This window comes from Jaculus jaculus, chromosome 17 (assembly GCF_020740685.1).
Source record: "Jaculus jaculus isolate mJacJac1 chromosome 17, mJacJac1.mat.Y.cur, whole genome shotgun sequence".
Lineage (NCBI taxonomy): Eukaryota > Metazoa > Chordata > Mammalia > Rodentia > Dipodidae > Jaculus > Jaculus jaculus.
This window is the reverse complement of record NC_059118.1, coordinates 29,336,795-29,363,210: the sequence shown is the minus strand read 5'-3', so window position 1 is coordinate 29,363,210 and position 26,416 is coordinate 29,336,795. Positions and strand designations below refer to the sequence as shown.

Genomic DNA, 26,416 nt, shown 5'->3' with positions numbered 1-26,416 from the left:
TCAGGGGTCCCCATGCCAGCTGTATGCAATGATGCACGAGGTCCCGGGGCTTCTTGGGGAGACAGAGCACACAGGGTGGAAGATCAAGGGATAGGGCGCCCCATCTAAGCAACACTCATGCCGGATGAGACTCCTCGATATTACAGCTATTTCAGGGTCTCCGTGCTCTTGTAGGCACCCCTCACCCATGCTCTTTATATACCCCAAGAAATTAATCAGTTCACCAAAGTTGGTTTTTGTGCAACCAGGCTTTGGTCTGTCACCTGTGCTCTCTGGGGTGAATAAATGTATGTTCAAGTTTCCCTAGGGGAGGGGGGAGTTTCACACAGCACACAGCAAAAGGTTAACATCTGTACAGTTTAGATGGTAAGTTTTCCATGAAGTTCATTGAATAGTTTAAATTTTTTTGGTTGAGTTTTTTCTCAATAAAATATTGGAGATAAAAATGTAATCAGCCCCACTAGGGGAAATATTCCATTAACTTTTTTTTAAAATTTATTTATTTATTTATTTGAGAGCGACAGACAGAGAGAAAGACAGAGACAAAGAGACAAAGACAGAGGGAGAGAGAGAGAATGAGCGCGCCAGGGCTTCCAGCCTCTGCAAACGAACTCCAGACGCGTGCGCCCCCTTGTGCATCTGGCTAATGTGGGACCTGGGGAACCGAGCCTCGAACCGGGGTCCTTAGGCTTCACAGGCAAGCGCTTAGCCGCTAAGCCATCTCTCCAGCCCTCCATTAACTTTTTTATTCACTCCACAGAAAGTAGCATTTAAAAATGAACTTTTAAAATGTTTGTGAAAATGCTCTCTGATTATGCAGCCAAAATGTAGAAAAGGCATTATAGGAATATGTTGAGCATGCAATTAAAAATGTTTTACCAGAATCTTTGATAGTGTGACATGCCAACTTTCTAAAATGTATAACTTGCCATGTGTGGTGGTGCATGTCTTTAATTTCAGCACTCAAGAGGTAGAGGTAGGAGGACCGCTGTGAGTTTAAGACCAGCCTGGGACTACAGAGTGAGTTCCAGGGCAGCCTGGGCTAGAGTGAGACCCTACCTCAACCCCCCCCCCAAAAAAAAACCCAAAAAACACATAAAATGTATAACTTGCTATGGGTTTTTTGCATATTTAATATTAAAAATATTTTTATTTATTTACTTATTAGAGAGAGAGAGAGAAAGAATGGACGTACCAGGGCCTCCAGCTACTGCAAATGAACTCCAGATGTATGTGCCACCTTGTGCATCTGGTTAACGTGGGTACTGGAGAATTGAGCCTCAAACCTGAGTCCTTAGGCTTCAGAGGCAAACGCTTAACTGTTAAGCCATCTCTCCAGCCCTCATATTTAATCTTCACTTGGCATTTTAAATTTTATACTTTTTTGTGGCGTTGGGAATTGAACTAAGGTCGTTCCATGTGCCGGACAGCTTTTAATTTTATATGCATTTTCTGTAGGAGTTCTCAGTATTATAAATGCATCAGCAGGCATAGTCTGGCTTCACCCTGGCCTCAGTGGAAGCCTGGCCTAAGGAAGGGCCACTGTGGCTCAGTCACCACTGCCCAGGTCCTGCGGGGTGGAATAGGGTATTGACTGGCACCTATGAGAACTCAACTAGTCTCAAGACCTCATCTTCAGGGACAAGACATGGGGGATGCTGCCTGCCTGGAAACCCTGCAGGGCGGAAGGACAGCCATCTTTAAGCACCCACACCCACTCTGTGCCAGGCACGGTGGTCTTGGTCCAGGCTCAGGGTTGAACTAGAGCACTAGGCTACATCAGGCTTCCATATGAAGGACAAAGTCACACAGACTGCCTCACCACAGCTCTTGGAAATGGGTCCTTGCCTTGCCTTTTTCTTTTCTTTTCTTTCTTTCTTTTTTTTTTTTTTTTTTGGTTTTTCAAGGTATAGTCTCACTCTAGCCCAGGTTGGATTGGAACTCACTCTGTAGTCCCAGGATGGCCTCAAACTCACAGCAATCCTCCCACCTCTGCCTCCCAAGTGCTGGGATTAATGGCATGCGCTATCACACCTGGCAGTCCTTTCCTTTTTTTTTAAAGTTTTTAAAAAAATTTTATTTTATTATATTTGAGAGAAACAAAGAGAGTCAGACAGACAGACAGAGAGAGAGAGAATGGGCATGCCTCCAGCCACTGCAAATGAACTCCAGAAACATGCACCCCCTTGTGCATCTGATGGGTCCTGGGGAATTGACCCTGGGTCCTTTGGCTTTGCAGGCTAATGTCTTAACTGCCAAGCCATTCCTCCAAAGCCCTCCTTTCCTTTTTTTTTTTTTAATTTTTTTTTTTTTTAATTTGAGAGCGACAGACACGAGAGAAAGACAGATAGGGAGAGAGAGAGAATGGGCGCGCCAGGGCTTCCAGCCTCTGCAAACGAACTCCAGACGCGTGCGCCCTCTTGTGCATCTGGCTAACGTGGGACCTGTGGAGCCGAGCCTCGAACCGGGGTCCTTAGGCTTCACAGGCAAGCGCTTAACCGCTAAGCCATCTCTCCAGCCCCTCCTTTCCTTTTTATGTGCAAGAAAACTGGAGCTCAGAAAGGTTAGGTCATTCCAGCACTGAAGTTTCTAGGAGCACTGGTAGATGAAAAGGAAGGGGGTGGGATAAGTGGACAGTGAGCTGGCTGAACCTAAGAAAATCGTATAAAATCTTATGATCCTACAATAGAAAAAAGAGGGCAGAGAGGAGGTGGGCAGGGCCAGAACTAGTAGGTGTGAGAAAATCAGGATGGGAAGTCATAGACAAATTGCCTGTGAGCTGGGACATCTGGTCAACCTCCCCAGGTTCTCCCAGCAAGGTGAAAACCATTCCTTGTGATCACTTGCCAGCAAGTGTAAAGGAGTAGCCTGGCAGAGGAGGCTCTGCTCTAAGCTTGGCAGTTTTTGCATCTCCTGGCTCTTGCCTGCTGAAGTCTTCCAAAGCCAACTCAGATATCACTTCCTCCTGGAAGTCTTCCTTGACTACCACAGCAGTCCTCATCTCCAATTCTAAACTCATGCATTGCTCTGCCATCCTGCTATGCATGCTACCATGATGTCATCTAGAAGGCCGAGTGTCACCCTCCTAGTGACAGAGGGCATGGCCATACCTGACTATGTGCTAAGCACATGGTTAGGAAATCACAGTCACTGAGACAAGAAAGGCACACATGAACCAACACATGCAGGAGAAGCCAGTCTTGGCAGACTGTAACACATGAACCAGATTCTCTGGACCTTGGTCCTGCCTAATCTGCCTTTCCTCTGGAGGACCTGTGGGCAGCTCCCAGCAGGCAGGCCTTGTGACATCTGCTTGTTCCAAGGCAGTCTGGACTGTAGTGCCTTGAATTTACTGATTATGTATACTACCACAGCAGCTCTGAGCCTGAGCAGGCTTCTTCTTTTTTTTTTTTTTTTTCCTGGTTTTTGGTTTTTCGAGGTAGGGTCTCACTCCAGGCTCAGGCTGACCAGAAAAATCACTATGTCATCTCAGGGTGACCTTGAACTCACAGTGATCCTCCTACCTCTGCCTCCCAAGTGTTGGAATTAAAGGTGTGCACCACCACGCCTGCCCTGAGCATACTTTGAATGATCAAGGTAAGACTCATGCAATTGGGCCTGGCCGAGTAGGCCTATCATACCAGGTACTCAGGAAGTTGAGCCAGGAAAAATCAAGGCCTGCCTGAGCTACAAAGTGAGTTCAAGGACACCTTGGACAACTTAATTAGACCCGATCTCAAAACTTGAAACAAGTAAAATAAGGGCTAGGAATATACCACAGTGGGAGAGAGCTTGTCTGGCATGCTTAAAACCCTGAGTGCTCCATTCCTAGCACTGAGAGAAAACAAAACACTACCCAATGGGCACCTCACCAAAGCTCTCAGAATTGGGTCCTCTTATATGCAAGAAAACTGGAGCTCAGAAAGGTATGTCACCCCATCACTGAAGTTCCTAAGAAAAAACACACATGGGAACCAGCAGCAAAGTCTAGAACAGGAACCTTGAGGTCAGATATGCTGGGCACATGCTTTTTGCCCGCAAACTTTTGTTGGCCTTCATAGAACTGGAATGCGCTCCTAACACCCTAAACGGTTCTGTGGCATTGTCCCGAATCACAAAAGGAAGGCCACCCCTGCTGATATTGAAGTTAGTAATTACGGTCAGTCGCTCTTCCTCCATGGCACATATCCAAAATTTCTATTTATGTTTTTGGTTTTTGGAGGTAGGGCCTCATTCTAGCCCAGGCTGACCTAAAACCCACTCTATAGTCCAGACTGGTCTTGGACTCATGGCAATCTTCCTACATCAGCTTCCTGAGTGCTGGGATTGAAGATGTGTGTGACCCTACCTGGAAATTGCCAAAAATTTCTAGAAAGAGGGAAACTAACCCCTGCTGCTTCCTTTGTGTGATGGCCCCCAGGGCTTTGGAGACTCGAGTTGGTGGAGTGGGAGCAGGGGCTGAGGCTGTGCACTGAGGCCAACGGGCTGGGGAATGAAGGTGGGGGCTGTGGCGCCCAGAGATCCTATGAGATCTTTGCAGTCATGTGACAGACAAGCAGGAAGAAAGGGGACAGAGATGAGATTGCGCAGCATGTCTGGCAGCACTGACCTTCTGTCCAAAGCAGAGCTTGGTGAAGGTGAAGGTCCGCAGGTGAGTGCTCTTTTCCCGGATCTTGGGCTCCAGTTTCTCCCGGATCTTGTTCTCCATGATCATGCTGAGGTAGGGCCAGATCTGCGTGATGATCTGGAAGCAGGCACGGCGCTCAGCACTCAGGCCTGTGTCCCTGACTGCGTGTTCACATTTGCTCGAGACAAAGGCCCGGGCCTCTGCAGCCCGGTCCCAGGGGTGGAGCCCACAGATCTCTTGCTGCCTGCCTACCATCCACCCACCTGTCTGTGGCTCTATCCTCCTATCAACTGGGAAGGAGAGCAGCGGGTCCCAGTCCCAGGTCGAGATTTGGCACATTTTGTGGAAGACCGTGAAAATGCTCACTCACTAAGTGTAACCAGATGCAACTCTTTAGTTCTTGCTAAAACATAACCTCATTCTATACTGTGGTTCACACACAGAGCAACAGGTACCAAAGGCTTAAGGAAAAATGCAGAAGAGACAGTAAAATTAAATCCTGTGGATTTAATTGATAGTAGCCAGAAAAGGCAGCCTTTGGCCCATTTCTGCAGCAGAGTGAGTCAGGTTCTAGGGCTGAACGCCATGTGCAGAACCAAGTCCCCCAGTCACTATGTCAGGGCTTTATGTAACAGTGCTGTAGTCATGAGTATGTTCTGTGAAATTCAAGGATATATGATTCTGTCATTATGCAAATATTGAGTGTACTCATGCAAACCTAGACGGTTTAGCTTACTACACACTCAGCCCATGGCCCCAGGTCACGAACCTGCCCAGCATGCCGCTATGGCTAATCCTGCAGGCCACCGTGACACGGGGAGGAGCGTTTGTGTATGTAAACATACCTAAGTCATGCAAAGGTAAAGGGAGGAAACACAAGGTGACAGGACATTTTCTTTTTTGTTAGCTTCATTATAATCTATGGGATCATAATCGTATTTCAGTCTATAACTGACCAAAATGGTATCATACAGCACCTGACTGTACAATGATCAAAACTAAGAAGTTAACGTGGAGACGCTATGTTTTAAACTTTTATTTATTTACATATGAGTGGGCATGTGGGCCAATGTGAGGAGGTCAGAGTTGTCTGCACTCTGCCTTCTTCACCGCTGCAAACGAGTCTGGCCCAGGAGTCGCTTTATATAGCTGCTGGGAACTGAACCTGGGCTGGCAGGCTTTGCAAGAAAGTGCTTTTAATCATTGGCCTATCTTCCAAATCCCTGATACTTTTTTGTTTGTTTATTTATTGAGGTAGGGTCTTACTCTAGCCTAGACTAACCTGGAATTCACTATGTAGTCTCAGGCTAGATTCAAACTCATAGTGATCCTCTTCCCTCTGCCTCCCACGTGTTGGGGATTGAAGGTGTGTGCCACCATCCCTGGCCCTGATATAGTATCTTTAACTGACCTGTAGACTATATAGGTTTCACTTTTTGCATTAATCTGCTTTCTGTTGTAGCAGGCAGGAAGCAGAGGTGACTGGTGACAGTGGTAGCCAGGGACAAGTAGCAGCCATAATTAGAGGTATTGAGGGGAAGGAGGCTTGGGGCTCAGTAAAAAGGTGCCCCTCCTCCACCTCCCCTTCCCAACCATAACTGAGAGCCTGGAGTTATGGAATCCTGGGGCTCATAATACCCCCTCGATTTCATGGAGGCCTCTCTCAATCTGTCTTCCTGTCTGTCTGGCTTGTCATTCTCCTGCGTCTTTGGAGCACACCCCTCGTACATAGTTCACATGTGCCAATGCCTCCCATCCATCTTCATCCCAACAGCCCTTTCCACAGCCTCAGGTGGCCTCTGTGGCCCTTAGTTTTTTCCTTGTTTTTGGTGTTTTTATTTATTTATTTACTTATTTACTTATTTATTTATTTGAGAGTGACAGACACAGAGAGAAAGACAGATAGAGGGAGAGAGAGAGAATGAGCGCGCCAGGGCTTCCAACCTCTGCAAACGAACTCCAGACACGTGCGCCCCCTTGTGCATCTGGCTAATGTGGGACCTGGGGAACTGAGCCTCGAACCAGGGTCCTTAGGCTTCACAAGCAAGAGCTTAACCACTAAGCCATCTCTCCAGCTCCCCCCACCGCCTTTTTTTTTGAGGTAGGGTCTCACTGTAGCTCAGGCTGACCTGAAATTCACTATGTAGTCTCAGGATGGCCTCAAGCTCCTCCTGCCTCTGCCTCCTGAGCGCTGGGATTAAACATGTGCCACCACACCCGGCCTCTGTGGCTCTTAGTGAAGAAGTCGGGTCTGCAGCAATGAGGACCTGGCTGGCACATGCAGGAAGGCCTCTACAGGGAGTGCCCAGAGGTCCCATACCTGGTCTATCTCACAGAACCCTGATCACTCCTTCTAAAGCAGCAAGCTGCTTCTTCCAACTTGTACCCAGAGACTAAGGACAGTTTTCAATGGACTTGGCATATCTAGATTAGTACTGGTAGAAGTGTCTTTCTGACACCTGACTGTGGGCTAGGCCTGCTCCCAGGGTTATATTAAGATGTGAGTCAGGAACCTGGAGGTGGAGTCCTCACAGGTTTGGCTTGGTCAGTAGGGGTGGGACTCGGGTTTGTCATCTATAAAGTTTGAGTTCCTGTTGGGGGAGGGCCAGAAGAAAGACATGGAGCAAGCGTCAGCCTCAGGGTGGCTGGCAGCAGAGCCCAGGGGCAGTTTCCCTAAGTGATCTGCCACCAGTCCTAACGGTGACCTCAGTGGACACGGTACTCACCACCAGCTGGAACCTTAATTATTCCCATTTTACAGATAAGGAAACCAGCTCAGAGATGACTCAAGGTTGTACATCCAATGGTGCTGTATGGGGCTGGGATCCAGGTAGAATGTGGAAGCTGCTGCCTAGTGAGTGTCTCCCCTCCTTGTGAAATGGTCTTGGGGGGGAAGGCTGGCTGAGGGTTGCCCCTTTCTCTATATTCATTCTCTGCATTTTATAATTTTTCTGCTGAGGCCAGGTATTCATTTAAAATTTACTTAAGGGGCTGTTGGGACTGCTCAGTGGTTAAGCCTGCCAAGCCTAACAACCTGGGGTTGATTCCCCAGTGCCCACACAAAGCCAGATGCACCAAGTGGGACATGTATCTGGAGCTTGTTTACAGCAGCTGGAGGCCCTGGTGTGCCCATTCTGTCTGTCTCTCTTCTCTCTCTCTCTTTCTCTCTGCTTGCAAATAAAATATTAAAGAAAACTTATTTAAATTAAAAAACCTTTACGAGAAGAAATTTCTTCACTGAATAAATCAGTGGGGTACACTGCCACTCATATAGCTGTGGAAAGGCCCTCTCTGTCCATCCCAAGTAAATGAACAACTACCCAAGGCTTTTATTTATTTATTTGAGAGAGAAAATGAGGGAGGGAGGGGGGAGAGAAGGAGAGAGAGAGAGAGAGAGAGAGAGAGAGAGAAAGAATGGGTGCACCAGGGCCTCCAGCCACCTTGTGCATCTGGCTTACGTGGGTCCCGGGGAATCAAACCAAGGTCCTTTGGCTTTGCAGGCAAGCACCTTAACCACAAATTCAACTCTCCAGCCCCTGCCCAAGGTTTTGGTTCATGCACAGTGCTGCCCACATCAGAGCTGCCTGGGTGCTTGGCCACTGGGCAACATGTGAACTGCTGGTTGGGGAGACCCAGGCCTTCAGTATATCCAGTCCGCCAGCTCCACCCATGCCTTACCTTGTTGGCCCACTCGACTCTTTCAACATCTGGGAAGTGGATCTAGGAAAGAGAAACCCCAAAGAAAATTTAGACAAGAGCTGCATATCCCCCTGGGAGCCGAGCAAGCGGCCTGGTGTGCTTGGTTCTATTATTATTGGGCAGGTGGTCCAGCAGGCTCCCCATTTTTTGGTGGGGAGTATTTGAAGTAGGGTCTCACTTCCAGGCTTGAGTCCAGGCTTACCTGGAACTCATTCTGTAGCTCCAGGCTGGCCTCAGACTCCCATTGATCCTCCTACCTCTGCCTCCCTCCCTAGTGCTGGGATTAAAGGCGTGCACCACATGCCCAGCAGACTCCCCGTTCTTATAGGTCAAGGTACCCTCAACACCCACCCACTGAGCTTATGGCTCTGGCCTTACCTACTCAGAGCCAGCCTGCTCTCCCAGCCCTGTTCTGAGCTTGCGGTAGAGACAGTTTCTCTCCTCTCCTGACCACCGTGTGCCAGCAGTGTGTGTTGGGAACGGGAAGGGGGGACTTCGGAAGCTGCTAGTTTAAATACGTAAAATAGCCCCACGTCCTGTCCAAGCAGTGGGGACCCCCAACCTGCCCAAAATACCAAAGTTTATTCCTCACAAATTCCATGCTTTTATTAGTTTTAAGGAAACAGGAAATACGCAGTTTATGTAGAAAAGCCATCCTATGCAAAAATTAGCTATGCAGAAAGAAACTCAGTATTTTATTAGGAAATGCCATCACTCAGTGACAGCCACGTGTCACAGGTTGCCATTTTCAATCACTGCAGGGGCCTCATGAGACGCTTGCGATCCTCTCCCCTACCTAGCTCCCAGGAGCTCACCCCAACCTCCCCCTCCCCAGCAAGAGACCCTCAGGCCTGGTCCACTGGTTACTTAACGCTCTCTAGTTTGCAACCTCAAGCACTCTGCCTGCTGCGGGGAGAGCTCAGGAGGTGGAGCAGGGCTAGGTAGGGTGGGCTGCTGCTGGCCTCGGCACGACTTGCCTTCCTTGTAGGAGTCAGGCTGCCTACCTGTCTGCAGAGCTCCCCTCCCCTGCGGTCTTGCTGGGAAGGAGAGAGGAAAGTGCATAGGTGCCTGGCACAACACAGAACCAATAACACATCAGCAATGTTCACACGCGGCAGTCCTCTGAGTATGGGGCCTACTGGACTAGATTCACCACTGGCCTAGGACCTGAGCTGGAAAGGGGCCTGCTCTCCACCCAGGGACCGCAGCGACTTATCCTATAGGGGCAGCACCGATGTGCCCACATGATCCACACACTACTGCCCACTCAGAAAATGCCAGGCTAAGGCTGGAGAAATGGCTTAGCTGTTAAGGCCAGCAAAGCCAAAGGACCCACCTTTGATTCCCCAGGACCCATGTAAGCCAGATGCACAAGGTGGTGCATGTGCCTGGAGTTTGCTTGCAGTGGCTGAAGGCCCTAGTGTGCCTATCTCCTCCGCCTGTTTTTCTCTCTCAATTAAATAAATAGAAATAAAGTATTTAAAAAAGAAAGAAAGAAAGAAAGAAAAAGCCAGGCTGGGGCTGGCTGAGCCATTTAAGGCACTTGCTTGCAAAGCTAAAGGATCCAGGTTCGATTCCCCAGGACCCACGTAAGCCAGATACACAAGGTGGCACATGCATCTGGAATTTGTTTGCAGTAGCTGGAGGCCTGTTGTGCCCATTCTCTCTTCTCTATCTGTCTCTCTCTCTCTCTTTTTTTTATCTCTCTCTCTCTAAAATAAATTAAATCACATTAAAAAAGAAAATGCCTGCAAGTGGGGCCTAGCTTCAGAGATGCCCCATAAGCCCAAGTTCACATTTGGCCCTAGCCTGTTAGCTTCTGTTAAACAGAACAGTATGATCATAGGAACACAGTGTTTCACTGCCTCGAGAGTTCAGAGGTGAGAGCAACCAGCCCACTGATTCAGAAATGCCTAGGACATCATGCCGTTCCTCGGTTTCCCCAGCTGTGAGCAGTGGCCTCCACAAACTCAAGGGTTATGTGTAGTGTATAGCAATGACCTCCAAATGGAAGCTTCTATCCTGGAGAGAGAGGCCCACTAAGGTTCACAAGCCTCACAAGTCTCAGGAAGTTCCGAAAACAAGATTCACAATGTCCCTCCCCAGGGTTATATAACAGTGACAGCTGCTGGGGAGCGCAGACTCTCTGAAGGGCTAAACCGCCTGCTGGTGCTGGCTGTAGGGATGCAGCATTTGTGAGCTGTTACCCAAGCTGACATGAATTTTCCAGTGATATAGGGGTCTTCAGGTCATCCACACTCCCATAAGTAACCTCAATAAAATCGCCAAGCTAGACTTCGAAGGAATCGTGTCTTTGGTCTGTTGTTGGTGCCTCATCCTGGTTGAATACACCCCAGATTTATTTGCATCTCCCTAGGAAAATTCACACAAGTATCCCTAACTTTTTAAAAATTATTTTAACTTATTTATTTGAGAGAGAGAAAGAGAGGGAAGGAGAGAGAGGCAGGCATATATAGAGAGAATGGATGTGTCAGGGCCTCCAGCCACTGCAAATGAACTTCAGATGCATGTGCCACCTTGTGCATCTGACTTACGTGGGTCCTGGGGAATCAAACCTAGGTTGTTTGGATTTGCAGGCAAGTGCCTTAACTGCTAAGCCATCTCTCCAGCCCCTATACAGTATTTTCCTTCAAAAGTTAGGAATTCGGGTTGAGGTAAGACTTGCACCTGAGCCTCAACATGGTCTCCGTCTCAAGTCACGTCTCATGACTCTCCGTCGATCTCTCAGCCCCAGCATCCTGGGCTGTCTGCCTTCCTGCCCATGGCCTGCCATTCTCTGGAATGCACCCTGGATTGCACCTTCATCCCCATCCCACCTCTGGGTTTACCAAGTAGAGGACGGATATCTCAGATGAAAGAGTCCAGCTACAGTCGGGCCCTCACGGGCACTGTCCACTCCTTTACTCCCAGGCCTGCTGTCTGCACGCACACCCCTCTCCTTCCATCCCGAGCCACCGTACTCCCCATGCTGCCGGGCACACCTGAGGTGTTGATCCTTCCACATTCCCTGCCCAAGTGTATCTTTGCCCCTGGGAGCTGAGCTGTTTTTCGCCTGGATCCTGGAAGGCGATCCAGCTTGGCAGGTCAATGCTAGCCACCCGGGAGAGCTGCTGGAAGAAGATTCCAGAGCTGCCCGGCTCCTTCTGAATCACAGTACCTCAGGGCGAGCCTCTGAGTTATTTTTAACAAGCTCCTGGCATGATTCTGGAGCTCAGTCAGGTTGTGAGGTATCAATGACCAGCCCACACCTTGCATTAAGGTGATCCACACCTACCCTGAAGGTATGGGCAGCAACAGAATGGTCAGGCCCGTGCTGCGTACATTTTCATGATTTTACTCAGCTTCTTATACTTAATTTGAGGCCCTGCACCAAGAGGCTCCTCCACAGATGGTGTGAGACCCTGGCTGGCAGTGATTACGTCCAAGAAAATAAGAGACCACCAGGGCACCCAGTTTTGCCCAAGGCTCCTGGGGGCTTCCCTCAGCGTGAATCTTCATGCCTGTCTTCACCCTGGTGAGCTGACATGGGAGCCCACCATGTGGTGACTGCTCAAGAAAGCAGATGACATCAAGAGGGCTGGCAACAGCCACTATTCAGGCTCCATGCCTTCCCATTCTGATGTAGTGCGGTCAGCCTGTTTTCCCATTGTAAGTGGCCTTATTCGGACATTGCTGAAGAAATCTTTCTCCATGCCAACTTCAATTTTGTTTGTTTGTTTGTTTGTTTATTTATTTATTTATTGAGGTAGGGTCTCACTCTAGCCCAGGCTGACCTGGAATTCACTATGTACTCTCAGGGTGGCCTCGAACTCATGGAGATCCTCCTACTTCTGCCTCCCTAGTGCTGGGATTAAAGACATGCTTCAACTGCTTAAAAGCTGGTTTTGAGGGATGGCTCAGCCATTAAGTGCACTTATTTATTTGGTATATGTACACACACACACACACACACACACACATATACACACATGGAGAGAGAGAGAGAAAGGAATATGAATGGGAGCACTAGGGCCACTAGCCACTGAAAACAAATTCCAGATGCATGCGCCACCATGTGCAACTGGCTTCCATGGGTACTAGGGAATCGAACTTGGGTCCTTAAGTTTCACCGGCAAGTGCCTTAACTGCTAAGCCATCTCTCCAGCCCTTCCCCCCTCCCTTTTTTTTGAGGTAGGGTCTTGCTCTAGCCCAGGCTGACCTGGAATTCACTATGTAGTCTCAGGTTGGCCTCGAACTCACAGCGATCCTCCTACCTCTGCCTCCCAAGTGCTGGAATTAAAGGCGTGTGCCACCACGCCCAGCTCCTCCCTTTTCATGGTTTTTCGAGGTAGGGTCTCACTCTAGCTCAGGCTGACCTGGAATTCATTATGTAGTCTCAGGGTGGCCTTGAACTCAAGGCGCCACCACGCCTGGCTAAAAATATTATTTATTTATTTATAAGCAGAGAGAGACAGATTGAAAAAGAGATTGGTCATGCCAGGACCTTCAGTTGTTGTAAATGAAGTCTAGACGCATGTACAACCTTGTTCATCTGGCTTCCATGGGTACTAGGGAACTGAACCTGGGTCCTTTGGCTTTGCAGGCCCCTACTAAGCCATCTTTCCAGCCCCCCCCTTTTATTTTAAGAACGAGGGCTTGGGGGGGGGGGCGGTCTGAGACTTCCTCAGTTCAAATCTCCAGATCCCGCATCAAACAGCTGGGCCTGGCCATGCACACCTGTAACTCCAGTCCTGCAGGAGAGCAGAGACCTGAGAACCTTCCAAGCCCTGCAAGTTCTAGAATTAGTAAGAGCAGACCCTGGCATGAGGGAATGGCTCCCCACTCCCAACAGTTCTGCTGGTCCCTGCTCATGTCAGGAGCTCTTAGCATGGGCTGTGGCCTTACACACGCCAGTGAGCTCCGCTCCAGTTCATTCTTTGCGTGAGCTACAGGAGTCGGGGATATGTTCAAATTTCCAGGCCCAGCTACTGTTTCATCTGCTTCCTCCTGGTGGTTTATATTATGAAATACATGCGCCATGATCTCATCCTAATTACTACTCTTTATGAGCATATAACGTCCTTCCCTGCCTTTCTGTTTCAGGAATACTCCATGTTGCCTAACACCTGCTATTCAAGCCTTCTTTTGTTGCAAAATTGACCAGTTGTATCTTTTTCCTTCCTGTTGTTAACCTTTTACAATCCATATCATCTCATATCATTTACTATTTGCCTTATCTCCTATTAGCCCCCCTTTACTGATTAGGAAGTGGAGACTCGGCAGTCATGTAGCCCATTACCACCAGTTAGGGAATACCAACTAGAGCTCAGGTCTAATTCCAGGTCTGTCTGACCAGAGTGCACTTTTCTACTTTGTCCCACTCACTCTCTTTACTAAAACCATACACACATTTAATAAAACCATACACATATGGCTTTTCTTGTTTTTTCACTTGAGAGACAGAGGGATAGAGACAGAGTGAGTATGGGCTCACCAGGGCCTCTTGCCACTGCAGACAAACTCCAGATGCAAGCACCGCCTTGTGCATCTGGGTTGATGTGGATGCTGGGGCACTGACCCCAGAGCAGTAGGCTTTGCCAGCAAGTGCCTTTAACTGCTGAGCCATCTCCTCAGCCCCCATTTTCTAATTTTTTTAAATAAATAAATATAAATTTTTAATATTTATTTATTTGCAAGGAGAGAGATCCAGAGAGAAAAATGGAAGGAGGGAGGAGAATATTGGTAGGCTGAGGCCTTATTTATTTATTTTATTTGCAAGCAAAGAGATAGAAGAGAGACAGACAGAATGGGCACACCAGGGCCCTTTCAAAAGTATTTATTTATTTCAAGGACAGAAGGGCCTCTTGCCTCTACAAACACACTCCCAGATTCAGGTGCCCCTTTGTGCATCTGGCTTTATGTAGGTACTGGGGATTTGAACCTGGGCTACACCCAGGCCAGCAGGCTATGTGCAAACAAGTGCCTTTAACCACTGAGCCATCTCCCTAGCCCTAAAATTAAATTTCTAGTAATAAAAAATAAAATTTCTCTTTTCTGTGGCTCCATTTTCTTAGCCGCAGAAGGGACATAGTACTGCCACCTTCATGGTTCCCAGGAACATGAGATGGGGCAATGCATACAAGGTGCTCAGGACCCTTCCTTGCCCAGAGGGAGCATTCCAGTTGTAACTGTGATTGGAAGTTGGGCAAACTCTCTGATCCCTTTGGCCTCAGGTACATGTAAGAACCAGGTCACCTGGGCTATGACCACTTCTGCCTAACCCCAAACCCAGCAAGTACTCTGCTGATCTCCTAGTACCCACTGAGAAGGAACGGAGGCCGGAGAGAACAGACCACAGTGTGGAAGCAGGGCTGGGGATATGGCTCAGTGGATGAAGGTGCTTGCTTGCAAAGACTGCAGGCCCTGGATCAAATCTCCACTACCCACTTAAAGTTGGATGCACAAAACAGTGCATGTGTCTGGAATTTATTTGCAGTGCGGGAGTAAATCCGGGTCCTTAGGCTTCGCAGGCAAGTGCCTTAACTGCTAAGCCATCTCTCCATCCACAAGAACTTTTTCAAGTGGTTGAAGCACAAAGAGAAGGCGGATGCTGTCCTGACCTCCACTAATTGGCCGAGGCCTGTCTAGGGACCCAGCTAGAGCCTTTGCTTTGCCTCTCTTTACCGAGGAAACAGAGAGGACAGAAGATGAAAATGGGTGGCTTAAAGCTGGGCGTTGTGGTGCACGCCTTTAATCCCAGCACTTGGGAGGCAGAGGTAGGAGGATTGACGTAAGTTCAAGGCCACCTTGAGACTACATAGTGAGTTCCAGGTCAGCCTGGGCTAAAGTGAGACCCTACCTCAAAAAAATAAAGCGGCCGGGCATGGTGGCGCACGCCTTTAATCCCAGCACTCGGGAGGCAGAGGTAGGAGGATCGCCGTGAGTTTGAGGCCACCCTGAAACTCCATAGTGAATTCCAGGACAGCCTGGGCTAGAGTGAGACCCTACCTCAAAAAAACCAAAAATAAATAAATAAATAAATAAAATAAAGCAAAACAAACAAAAAAAATAAAAAAGAAGAAAGAAAGTAGGTGGCTTGCCATGGAACAGAGTCCTAAAATCACTGATCTCTTGTTCCAATTCCCCAGAAAATCCAGTCTCTTAGACCACCGAGGAGCAAGAGCTAGTCCCAGCAGTGTATTAACACACACACACACACACACATTCACACATTCATTTAATATATGGTTAAGCCCTCCAGGATTCTGCTTCAGAAAGCACCTGGTTGTAGCTGTACCAAGCTCCCTGAAGCTATGGGATGATCGTGGTGGGGGAGGGAAGGAACGAGGAGACTGTTTCCCAGGCTGGGGGCCCTGCTCAAGCTCCTTTGCCTCCCAGGACTCTTGGGGAGGGCTCCAAAGTCACAGCCTGGGTCTTTAGTGACAGTACTATGTCATTAAAGTCTCACCAGCACTCTCTTGACTTCCCTCCCTTCCTCCTCTCTCCTTCTTTCTTGTGTGTAATATACATGATGTGTGGGTGTGCACACATGTGTGTGCTCTGTATACACTGGTGTGCAAGCCAGAGGAGGAAATCAGGTAGCCACCTCTATTGGTCTTCTGTTTGGGTTATTTTTTTCCCTCAAGAATGAGACTGTTGGGCTTGAGAGATGGCTTAGTGGTTAAGTGCTTGTCTGTGAAGCCTAAGGACCCCGGTTCGAGGCTTGATTCCCCACGACCCACGTTAGCCAGATGCACAAGGGGGCACACGCGTCTGAAGTTCATTTGCAGTGGCTGGAAGCCCTGGCACACCCATTCTCTCTCTCTCTCTCTCTCTCTCTCTCTCTCTCTCTCTCTCTCTCTCTCTCTGTCGCTCTCAAATAAACAAACAAACAAAAAGAATGAGACTCAGTGAACCTGGAGCTCACTGGTTTTCAGTGAGACTGGCTGAACAAGGAGCTCCAGTGATGCGGAGCTCCGGTCTCCTCCCTTAGCTCTGTGCAGCCACACCTAGCGTTTCACATAGTGCTGGAGAGCAAGTTCCCATCTCATGCTTGCAGAGCAAGCTCTCTTACCTACCGAGCCATTTCTCCATCTTTCACACTGGCTTTTCCAGGTTGAGCTGGAAGTTCGATTATATTAGTATTAATTCATTGTATTAATTCATATGATTTTGCCTGGATTTGGGGCTGTACTTCCCTCTGAAAGGTGCAGGAGGTGCAGACAGGTGTGGGGTTCTGGCCGTACTCCTCCAGCCCTGGATTCCTTGGAGCTTGTTGATTTTTGCTCAGTCCACATCCATGACCCAGGGACACTGTTACTGAGCCTGCTTCTAAAGGACAGCGTTCTAGGCAGCTTTGTTCCTGAAGAAACGTACACACTATCGTATCTGATTTATTACAGTGAGAATGTGTCTCCAGAACAGGACGAGGCAATTCTGAAGATGCCGAAGGACATGGCTTAGCCCCTGGGACCTCGGCAATGTACATCGGTGAGTATAAATAGATTTCAGCCCCATCTGCGGGCTCCTAGGCAAACATAATTCTTGACACTGTTTGGGTTCTTGTACCAAAGCCTTCAGGCAAAGCGGGCTCAGATTTTAACAATGGCATTTTTGACCATGAACTAGAGGTAATGAGAGCTTGAGGGGAGACATTACTGTGAAGCAAGTTCAAATCCAAGTCAAATTCCCAGCAGAGTCTGCCCAGGTATAGACCAGGAAGAGTTCAAGGACAGCCTCAACTACATGGTGAGTTTTTTGAAGTAGGGTCTCACTCTAGGTCAGGCTGATCTGGAATATACTATGTAGTCTAAAGGTGGCCTCAAACTCATGGTGATCCTTCTACCTCAGCCTCCTGAGTGCTAGGATTAAAGGTGTGCGCCACCACGCCCAAAGACATCTCCTTTTAAATTTGTTTCCGTTCTGCTTTAAATTACCTGTTAAACATGCTTTAAGAGAAATAATTGCTTTGCCAACCTGCCCAGCGCTGTTTTTTAACCACATTCCCTGAATGCAAACTGGTCTAAACCAGCCAGACCCAGCAGCTGTTCTAGCTGAGCAGGCACAATTCCATCAGTGGCCAGCATATGGACACCCAGTAGCCTGTCACCCAAAGCAGTAAGGGTTAGGGTCAGGGCTAGGGTTAGGCTGGGGAGGTCATGAACCCTAGGGGAGGAATGACTGCTGTTGTCTGGCTAAATGTATATATTATGCTCACCCAACAGCCTCTAAACATTTATGTTTATGCCCATATATTAATGCTACTCTCCCTTTTTGGTTAGAGAAGCTTCTCTTTTCAGATGGTAGTAACCACTGGGGTGATTCAAAGGTCACCATAGTGCTGAAAAGAACTGCCAAGAGGAGTGTTCAGCACTGAGACATCTTTATCACCCCATCTGAGGCTCAGGGTCCATTTCGGAAGAGGTGGCAGAAAGAGTTTATGAGTCAATGCTGTCTTCCATACACAGAATGGCCTTGATACTCATAACCTTACCGCAGATAACAATACCTCCAGCAGACCTTCATAATAGGAAAAAAAGTAACTACATCATAATAGAACAGAGACATTGGAAAGAAGTGATTCACTGGAGGGTGGTTTTGGGAGGGGGAAATGGGCATGGAGAGTGGGAATTATCATGGTTTATAGTCTATATTTAGGGAAGCCATCAATAAAAAAAATCATCTTTCAAATCAGATTTACAAGGGTGCAAAAATAATACTATTCTGTGCTGATAAAGACAGAAGAAAGTGAAAAAAAAAAGTATCTTTAAAATGTTCACAAGAATCAGGCATGGTGGTGCATGCTTTAACCCCAGTACTTGGGAGGCCGAGGTAGGAGGCTCACTGTGAGCTTGAGGCCAGCCTGGGAGTTCAGAGTGGGTGCCGGGCCAGCCTGGGCTAGAGTGAGAACCTGCCTTAAAAAAAAAAGTTCAAAAACTTTATCCAGTTTAACTTCTAAGACCCCACCAGGGAAACTGAAATGTGGACTAAAGTCTGCTCCACACAGCAGACAGTTATAGTGGCAATCATTCAGCAGGGTTTTTTTTTAATATTTTATTTATTTATTTGAGAGAAAGAGAAATGGGAGTGCCACAAACTCTAGATGCATGCACCAACTTGTGCATCTGGCTTATGTGGATATCGGGGAATAGAACCTGGGTCCTTTGGCTTTGCTGGCAAGCACTTTAACCACTAAGCCATCTCTGTAGTCCCAGGTGTTTCTTTAAAATACATTTATTTGTTTGAGAGTCAGAGAGGGTAGGCATGGTAGTATATGCCTTTGATCCCTGCACTGTTGTGTTTTTAAGGCCAGCTTGGGCTAGAGTGAGACCCTATCTCAAAAAGCCATATACACACACACAGAAGGTGGGGGGGGGGGAGACAGACAGACAGAGACAGAGAGTATGGACATATCAAGGCCTCCTATCACTGCAAATGAACTCCAGACATATGTGCCACTTTGTGCATCTGGTTTTATGTGGGTCTTGGGGAATTGAACCTGGTCAGCAAGCTTTGCAGGCAAGCAATTGTAACTGCTGAGTCATCTCCCCAACCCCTCAACAGGTTTTTATTGAGGACCTTCAGTGTGCTGAGCCAGGAGCTGAGAAAACAGAAATGTATGAGCAGTAGCCTTGCCTTCAAAGAACATTCAGACGGGAGAAAAAGTCAGACATTAAAATTGGTAGTTACAAATGGGTGTGGGAAGCAGAGAGATACGAGACATGCTTGGGCTTTGCGGGAACCTGAGCTGAAGGATCAGAGGGAGAAACTCCAGACAGACATAGGAGGATCCACCACCTACCACGGCTGGCCACTGGGCAGTAACTTGGAAATATCCAAATTATCAGTGTCCAAGAAATGTCTCAGTGACTTATGTCATATTCATGTTATTTATACCATTGTCCTTAATTGTGTTTTTGGAGAATATATGCAATATGCCAAGAAAATATATATATATATATATATATATATATATATATATATATATATATATATATATTATTAGAGAGGGAGAGGGAGAGAATGGGCATACAGAATACAAAGACCTCTGGCCACTGCATATGAAATCCAGAAACTTGTGCCACCTTGTGCATCTGGCTTTACATGGGTGCTGTGGAACTGAACCTAGGTCCTTTAGCTTTGCAAGCAAATGCCTTAACCGCTAAGCCATCTCTCCAGCCCTAGAATATATATTTTTAAATAAGGAGGAAGGAAAGTACAAGTTTAAAAAATACTTTTCAGACTGGTCACGGTGGGGCACATCTTAATCCCAGCACTTGGGAGGCTGAGGTAGGAGGACTGCTATGAGTTTGAGGCCAGCCTGAGACTACATAGTGAATTCCAGGTCAGCCTGGTCTAGAGTGAAACCCTACCTCGGGGAAAAAAAAAAAAAAAAACCAACAACAATAACAATAACAAAAATTTTTCAGGGACTGGAGAGATGGCTCAGCTGTTAAGGCACTCATCTGCAAAGACTAATGACCTCGGTTCTTGTATGCCCATTCTCTCTCTCTCTCTCTAAAAGTGAATATAAAAATACTTTTCATATACTTTCTATGCACAGAATTGTACCAAATTACAACTAATGATCTCTTGAGTGAATTGTGGTTTTTCTAACTTTATCTTTTATCCATTTCCAGATATTCTACAAGGGTAAACATATATGTTTATAACGATAAAAGCCAGCTTTTTACCTGGTTTATATTCAATTATGCAAAAAGGAAACCCAGAAGATCAATAAATATTTGACAAAGTGTTCAGCATCCTTAGCCATCAGGAAAATGCAAATTAAAACTGCTTTTGGATTCCATCTCACCCTAGTCACAATGGCTACCATCCAGAAAACAAATGACAACAAATGCTGGCCAGGATGTGATGTAGTCACTGTTGGTGGACGTAAACTTGTACTTGGAAATCAGTGTGGAGATTTCTCAAGAAAACTAAAAATAGAACTATCATATGACCCAACTATACACTCTTTTTTTTCTTTAATATTTTTATTTACTTGTTTGCAAGGGGAGAGAGAGAGACAGAGAGAAGAGAGGCAGAGAATGGACCTACCAGGGTCTGTAATCACTGCAAATGAACTCCAGATACATATGCCACTTTGTACATCTGGCTGTATGTAGGTGTTGGGGAACTGAACTCAGGTTGTTAGGCTTTGCAGGCAAGCACCTTAACCGCTGAGCCATCTCTCCAGTCCAAGCTGTACAATCCTTTTTTTTTTTTTAACTTTTTATTTATTTATTTGAGAGCGACAGACACAGAAAGAAAGACAGGTAGAGGGAGAGAGAGAGAATGGGCGTGCCAGGGCTTCCAGCATCTGCAAACGAACTCCAGACGCGTGCGCCCCCTTGTGCATCTGGCTAACGTGGGACCTGGGGAACCGAGCCTCGAACCGGGGTCCTTAGGCTTCACAGGCAAGCGCTTAACCGCTAAGCCATCTCTCCAGCTCCAAGCTGTACAATCTTGATTATACAACAAAAGCTCTCTTAGTCTCCACACCACAGAGATACCTGCACATCCATGTTTACTGCTCCCCTATTTACAGAGGCCAGAAAATGGAACCAGCCTAGAGGCCCATTAACAGACATATAAATTAAAAAAAGTAGTACACATACACAGTAGAATTTTATGCAGCCATAAAGAAAAATAAAATCAGCCGGGCGTGGTGGCGCACGCCTTTAATCCCAGCACTCGGGAGGCAGAGGTAGGAGGATCGCAGTGAGTTCAAGGCCACCCTGAGACTCCGTAGTGAATTCCAGGTCAGCCTGGGCTAGAGTGAGACCCCACCTCTGAAAAAAAAAAAAAGAAAGAAAAAAGAAAAAGAAAAAGAAAATCATGCCATTTGCAAGAAAATGGGTATAACTGGAAATCATTATGTCAAGCAAAATAAGCTAGACACAGAAAGACAAATGCTACATATTCTCTTATATGCAGAATCTAGGTTTAAGATTGTATATGTGTGTGTATTTACATATGTGTATATAAGTCATGAAACTAGAAAAGGGATCATAAAAGGCAGGGGCAAGAGCCATGTATGACCTGAAAGTACAGGGGATACTATGTAGGGAATGTGGGGAACCAGCCAGACAGGGATAAGGGTAAGGCCACTGGGGAAGAGGCATGAGTGAGAACAAAGGATAATGACACATGCATGAAAATTCAGTAATTAAACCCATTACTTTATATACCTAAATATACTAAAAAAAATTTTGAAGGGACAAATGCTAAAAAATAAAAAAAGTAAATACAACATGCATAAAGGGATGGGTGGATGACTCTGGCATTCTGAAACACTCTGTGGTGCAGAGAAATGCTTTGTGTTTTTTGTTTTTCCTCTTAGCAATTCAAGGACACATGGCACACAGGCTTGGGACACCTTGAGCAGGAGTGGCCCCGCCAGCTGCAAAGACAGGACTGACAGGAAACGAGACTCCATATGACTTGAGGGGGGCAAGCCTCATCTCCTAGGGCTGGAGTACAGGATGTGTCAGAAGATCGTCGCTTGGCCCCTATAAAGGTGCTCACTGAGGGGGAGCATGCGGGCCAGGGAGATCCTTTGCCTCAATACCTATGAACGCGGTGTGTGTCCTAGGTTCGCTGAGGCTGGAAACCCCTGGGCTCAGCTGGGAGGAGGAACTGTGTGGAGGATGGGAAGGGGGATGAAGAAAGAGGAAGGGGCTAAGCTTGGATAGGAAGCAGCCCTCAAGAGGCTCACGAGTGAGGCGGGGGCGATGACTCAGAGGCTGAAAGTATTTGCTTGCCTAGTGGGCCAGGTTCAATTCCCCAGTATACACATAAAGCCAGATGCACAACGGGGCATGGGTGTCTGCAGCTCATTAGTAGCGGCAGGAGGCCTTGGTGCACCCATACTCCTCTCTCTAGCAAATAAATACATTTTTAAATGTTTTTATTTATTTATTCATTATATTGAGAAAGAAAGAAAGGCAGATGGTTGGGAGGGGGCGGGGAGATTGAGCATGCCCGGGGTCTCTAGCCACTGCAAATGAGCTCCAGATGCACGTGCCACCTTGCGGATCTGGCGTATGTGGGTACTGGAGAATCTAACCTGGGTCCTTAAACTTCGTAGGCAAGTGCCTTAACTGCTAAGCCATTTCTGCAGCCCCTCAATAATTTTTTTTTTTAAAGGTCCATGTGTGGAAGGAAGGCTTTGTTCCCAGTGCAACCATGGTCAGAGTGAGGCTTTAGGGAAATGACTGGATTACAAGGGCTCTGACCTCACCAATGGATCAATCCACTGGTGGCTTCATGACTTGGTGTCATTATCGGGAGATGATGAAAACATTAGGAGGTGGGGCCTTTTGGAGCAAGTAGGTCACTGGATTCATGACTTGAAGACTGTATCTTGTGCCCGCCCCTTCCTCTCTGTTCTTGGCTGCTCTGAATGGGACAGTTGGGCTGAGACCCTCACAGGTCATTACAGGGCAGTTCACAGCGTCCAGAGGCTCCTCCAAAGCCACAAGGGACAGTCCCACAGCAGTGCCACCTCTGCCTGCTTGAAAAGCTCTAAGCCAGGAGCCACGGAAGTCAGTGAGCACCTCACCACACCTTCCTGTCCACTGGGGAGGGGCCGCAACACAGTAAGAAGACATGGGCTGTGCCCACCCATGGCCCTGATTCACATTCACCATGTGATCTCCCAATTACTCAGATCCTCGGGTATCTGGGCTGTAGGAGAGGTTTCCCTCCTGTCTCACAATGATGCAACACTTGTAAGCAAAGCAGGGGCAGAGTGAGCTTGGGTACTGTGAACTATTGTCCCAGAATCTGCATCTCGAGTGGCCAAATTTATGGGAAGCTCTGAGGCCAGAGTCCCTCACCCTTACCACAGTCCTCAACCCCATGGTGCCTCTTCTCCCAAGAAAGTTTCCTGAGCTACTTCCGGCCTGCTGGAGATCCCTCCCCAAGCTGCTTGGCACCTTGGACTGCCACCACAAGGGCTGATTATGCTGTCTTAGAACAGAGCACTCTCGTGGGTCTAAGTCCTCACTCTGTTGTCTCCCCGAGGGCAAGGACTGTGTGCCAGTCACGTTTTTGGCCCAGCCTCACCCACTGCAAGCCCTCCCGAAATGGTTGCTGACTGAGTAGAGGATGAGCATGCAGATGCCTAAGATCCCTCGACTGGGCTTGGAGGAAATAAGGCCCAGACCTGTCACTCTTCTTGCCTAATCCTGGCCCAGGTCATGGTAAATCCATGAAGCAGCACTAAGACATGGGGCAGAAACCCAAGGGACATGAGTAAACCCTGCCTGGCCGCCTGTATGACTGCCCAAGCCTATAGGCACCTCAAGGTTAAGAAGTTCCCCTAAGTCCATGTGGTTTTCCATCAGTCCTCATGTTGAAACCCGGCTGCAAGGAGGAAGCTTTGGAAACGCATCTATGAGTGCACAGGCTAGCTCACTGCCTTTACCTTCCCTAACAGAAGTATCAGTACAGGACAGACCGTGAAAGCTTGGGTTCTGGAAGGATCGCTGCTCCCCTACTGAAAGAAGACTCAGGAAAGTGAAGCACTGAGGCCCTGGATACCTCAAGAACAGCCAGCAGGGAAGCTTCCAGGGGATGGTTCCAGGGGCACTGCTGGCACCTTGGCATGCCCATTGCTTTGTGTGGATGGGTCATTTCCCTGTTACTTGTCCTAGCTGGCATTCCCAGTGCACATCCAGTTAGACTGGGGTGGGGAGTGGCAAGAAAGGTTGGAGAGTGGGTCCTGTGGAGAGCGTGACAACAAAGAAAAGCCCACCTGGGACGGGCTCGTGATCTCCACACTCTCCGCAGCAGGAATATCCAAAGTGCGGCCCGCAGTCTGCGCGCATCTCCCCAGCGTTACGGACGTGGCCCAGCACACTCACAGATGATGAGGTCATGTCACAATGTTAAAAGGTTGGTCACTCCGACCCTACAGTAGCTCCTGCAACTTTACCACCATGATTATTTATTATTATTGTTTTTTTTTAATTTGACAGAGAAAGAGGGAGACAGAGAGTGAGAGAATGGGCATGCCAGAGCTCCCAGCCACTGCAAATGAACTCCAGATGCGTGCACCCCCTTGTGCATCTGGCTAACGTGGGTTCTGGGGAATTGAACCTGGGTTCTTTGGCTTTGCAGGCAAATGCCTTAACCACTAATCCATCTCTCCAGCCCTTATTATTAGTGGGTTGTTTTTTTTTTTGTTTTTTTTTTTTTGAGATAGGCTTCTATGTAGCCCAAAACTGGCCTCAAATTCGCTATATAGCTAAGGATGATCTTGAACTTCTGATCCTTCTGCCTTCACCTCCCAAGGACGGGACGACATGAGCCACCACATCCAGCTGAAACTTCATTATTTCCAGAAAAGGAGACAGAGACGCAGAAACAGGTATCCCCCAATGAACGTGCACTTCCTACCACTTCGCATTAGCTCCGCCTGCCAGCCAGGTACACAAGGGTTGATTGTGCCCAACAAAGCTGCCAATCGATGGCTATCAGCTGGCCAGAGAGCAAGCCAAGCTACACCCAGAACCACAGACAGACAAATGCCAAGTTTTCCCACAGTTCTTTCCACTCTCCACTCTGCCTCAGGCTGTTTTCCTAGCCACTGGCTCTCATCCCTTACACACCCTGTCTGTCCCAGGGCCGGGGAGGGGTTCCCAGACTTCCCTCCTCAGCAGCCAGACCACAGCAGAGACAAAGTGAAGCTCTTGATAAATAACTGATGTCCTGATGGACGGTCGCTCTTGTGCTGCGGAAGTGGCTAAGGGAGCAGATCAGGAAGGTCAGCGTGGCAGACCAGTGGCCAGCACTCACTGGGGCACCACAGTTGGAGTCTCCAGAGCACTAAAGCAGGCCCAGGAAGAGCCTGGTGCGAGGGAGCCTCCCTGGGGTGCTCTGTGCACCCCCTATCTGCTCTACTGTCTGCAACCCACCAGCTGCCCAAAGGCACATTTGCTCCTAGAATACTCAAGTCATTAGTTTCCTATTAGGAAAAAGTCATTAGGAAGCTTGGGAAACTGGGGCGTTTAAAGTGGTAGCCCTTGCTGAGCACCTTGTGCCTGGCTTGCACGAGGTTTTTGTTGTTGTTTTGTTAAGACAGGGTCTCAGGTAGCCCAGGCTGTCTTTGAACTTGCTGTGCGGTTGAGGCTGGCTTTACACCCCTGATCCTCCTGTCTCCACTTCCACAGTGCTGAGACGTGGGCACGGGGGTTACCTCTGGCTCTGAGAAACGGGGTTTTCAAACATTCCGCTCGCCACAAACAGCACGTGGAAACTAAGAGTGGTTCAACAAAGTGAACCCGTAGTTTCAAGGGTCTCACACCTGTCACCTGTCGCTGTGCTGCAGAGTCCCCACCCCCTGACAAGGACAGCTACTGAGGTGCCTGTGGATTCCTTCAAAAATATACCTAAGGGGGGATGCCTGAGTGGTGGAGCGCTTGCCTAGCATTCCTGAGGCCTTGGGTCCAATCCCCAGCAACACAAAATGAGTCGCAGGCGGATACACATGTTTAAACCCCTTACTGGAGAATCTACTCATGACAGTGTGCAGCTGTCCAGGTTCAAGGGCCAGGAGCAGGGCCACCTCTGTCTTCTCCACCCAGGCCACATTCATAGGCAGGGATCCTCGGGGCTTCCTTCATGGCCCTTCAAATCAGAAGAGCCCCCCCTCCCCCCTTGAGCTCCATCTTCCATGGAAGGCAGCTTAGAAGAGGGTCAGACTGTGTGAAGTTTGACTAAAATCAGCTATCAGGAATTAGATGGCTCTTCGAAGACTATCCAACCACGTGGGGAACGGGCTTAGCGAGGAAAGCAATTCTATAGTCAGCAGCTTGGAGCAATGTGTTGAGAGGATTCTGACTGGGAAAGAAAGAAGGGCACAGCCCAGGGCTAACAATGGCAGCTACAGATTGGCAGGGAAGAGCCATCTCAGTCTCAGGACTGCCTGGCCGGACTCCACTCTATCACAGAGACTGGTGCAAATTGGGGAAAGGTGCCTTTTCCAACCAGCACCCAGTGTAGTAGCAGGAGGACTAGAAAGCCCCCTCCCCACCCACAAGGGCCACTGCAGTGGAGACAACCGTGCGCGGCTGTCCCAAG

General features: G+C 48.1%; 1 protein-coding gene across 1 annotated transcript in view; it reads right to left on the bottom strand.

Moving 5' to 3' along the window:
- Esyt3 (extended synaptotagmin 3) overlaps positions 1–26,416 on the bottom strand; it is a 53,150-nt gene that overhangs the window by 22,551 nt on the left and 4,183 nt on the right. The window contains exons 2-3 of the mRNA XM_004664362.2: positions 8,306–8,347; positions 4,610–4,744 (exon numbers count right to left, since the gene is read on the bottom strand). Of these exons, the coding sequence (XP_004664419.1) occupies positions 4,610–4,744; positions 8,306–8,347 (177 nt within the window). The remainder of the gene's footprint in view (positions 1–4,609; positions 4,745–8,305; positions 8,348–26,416) is intronic.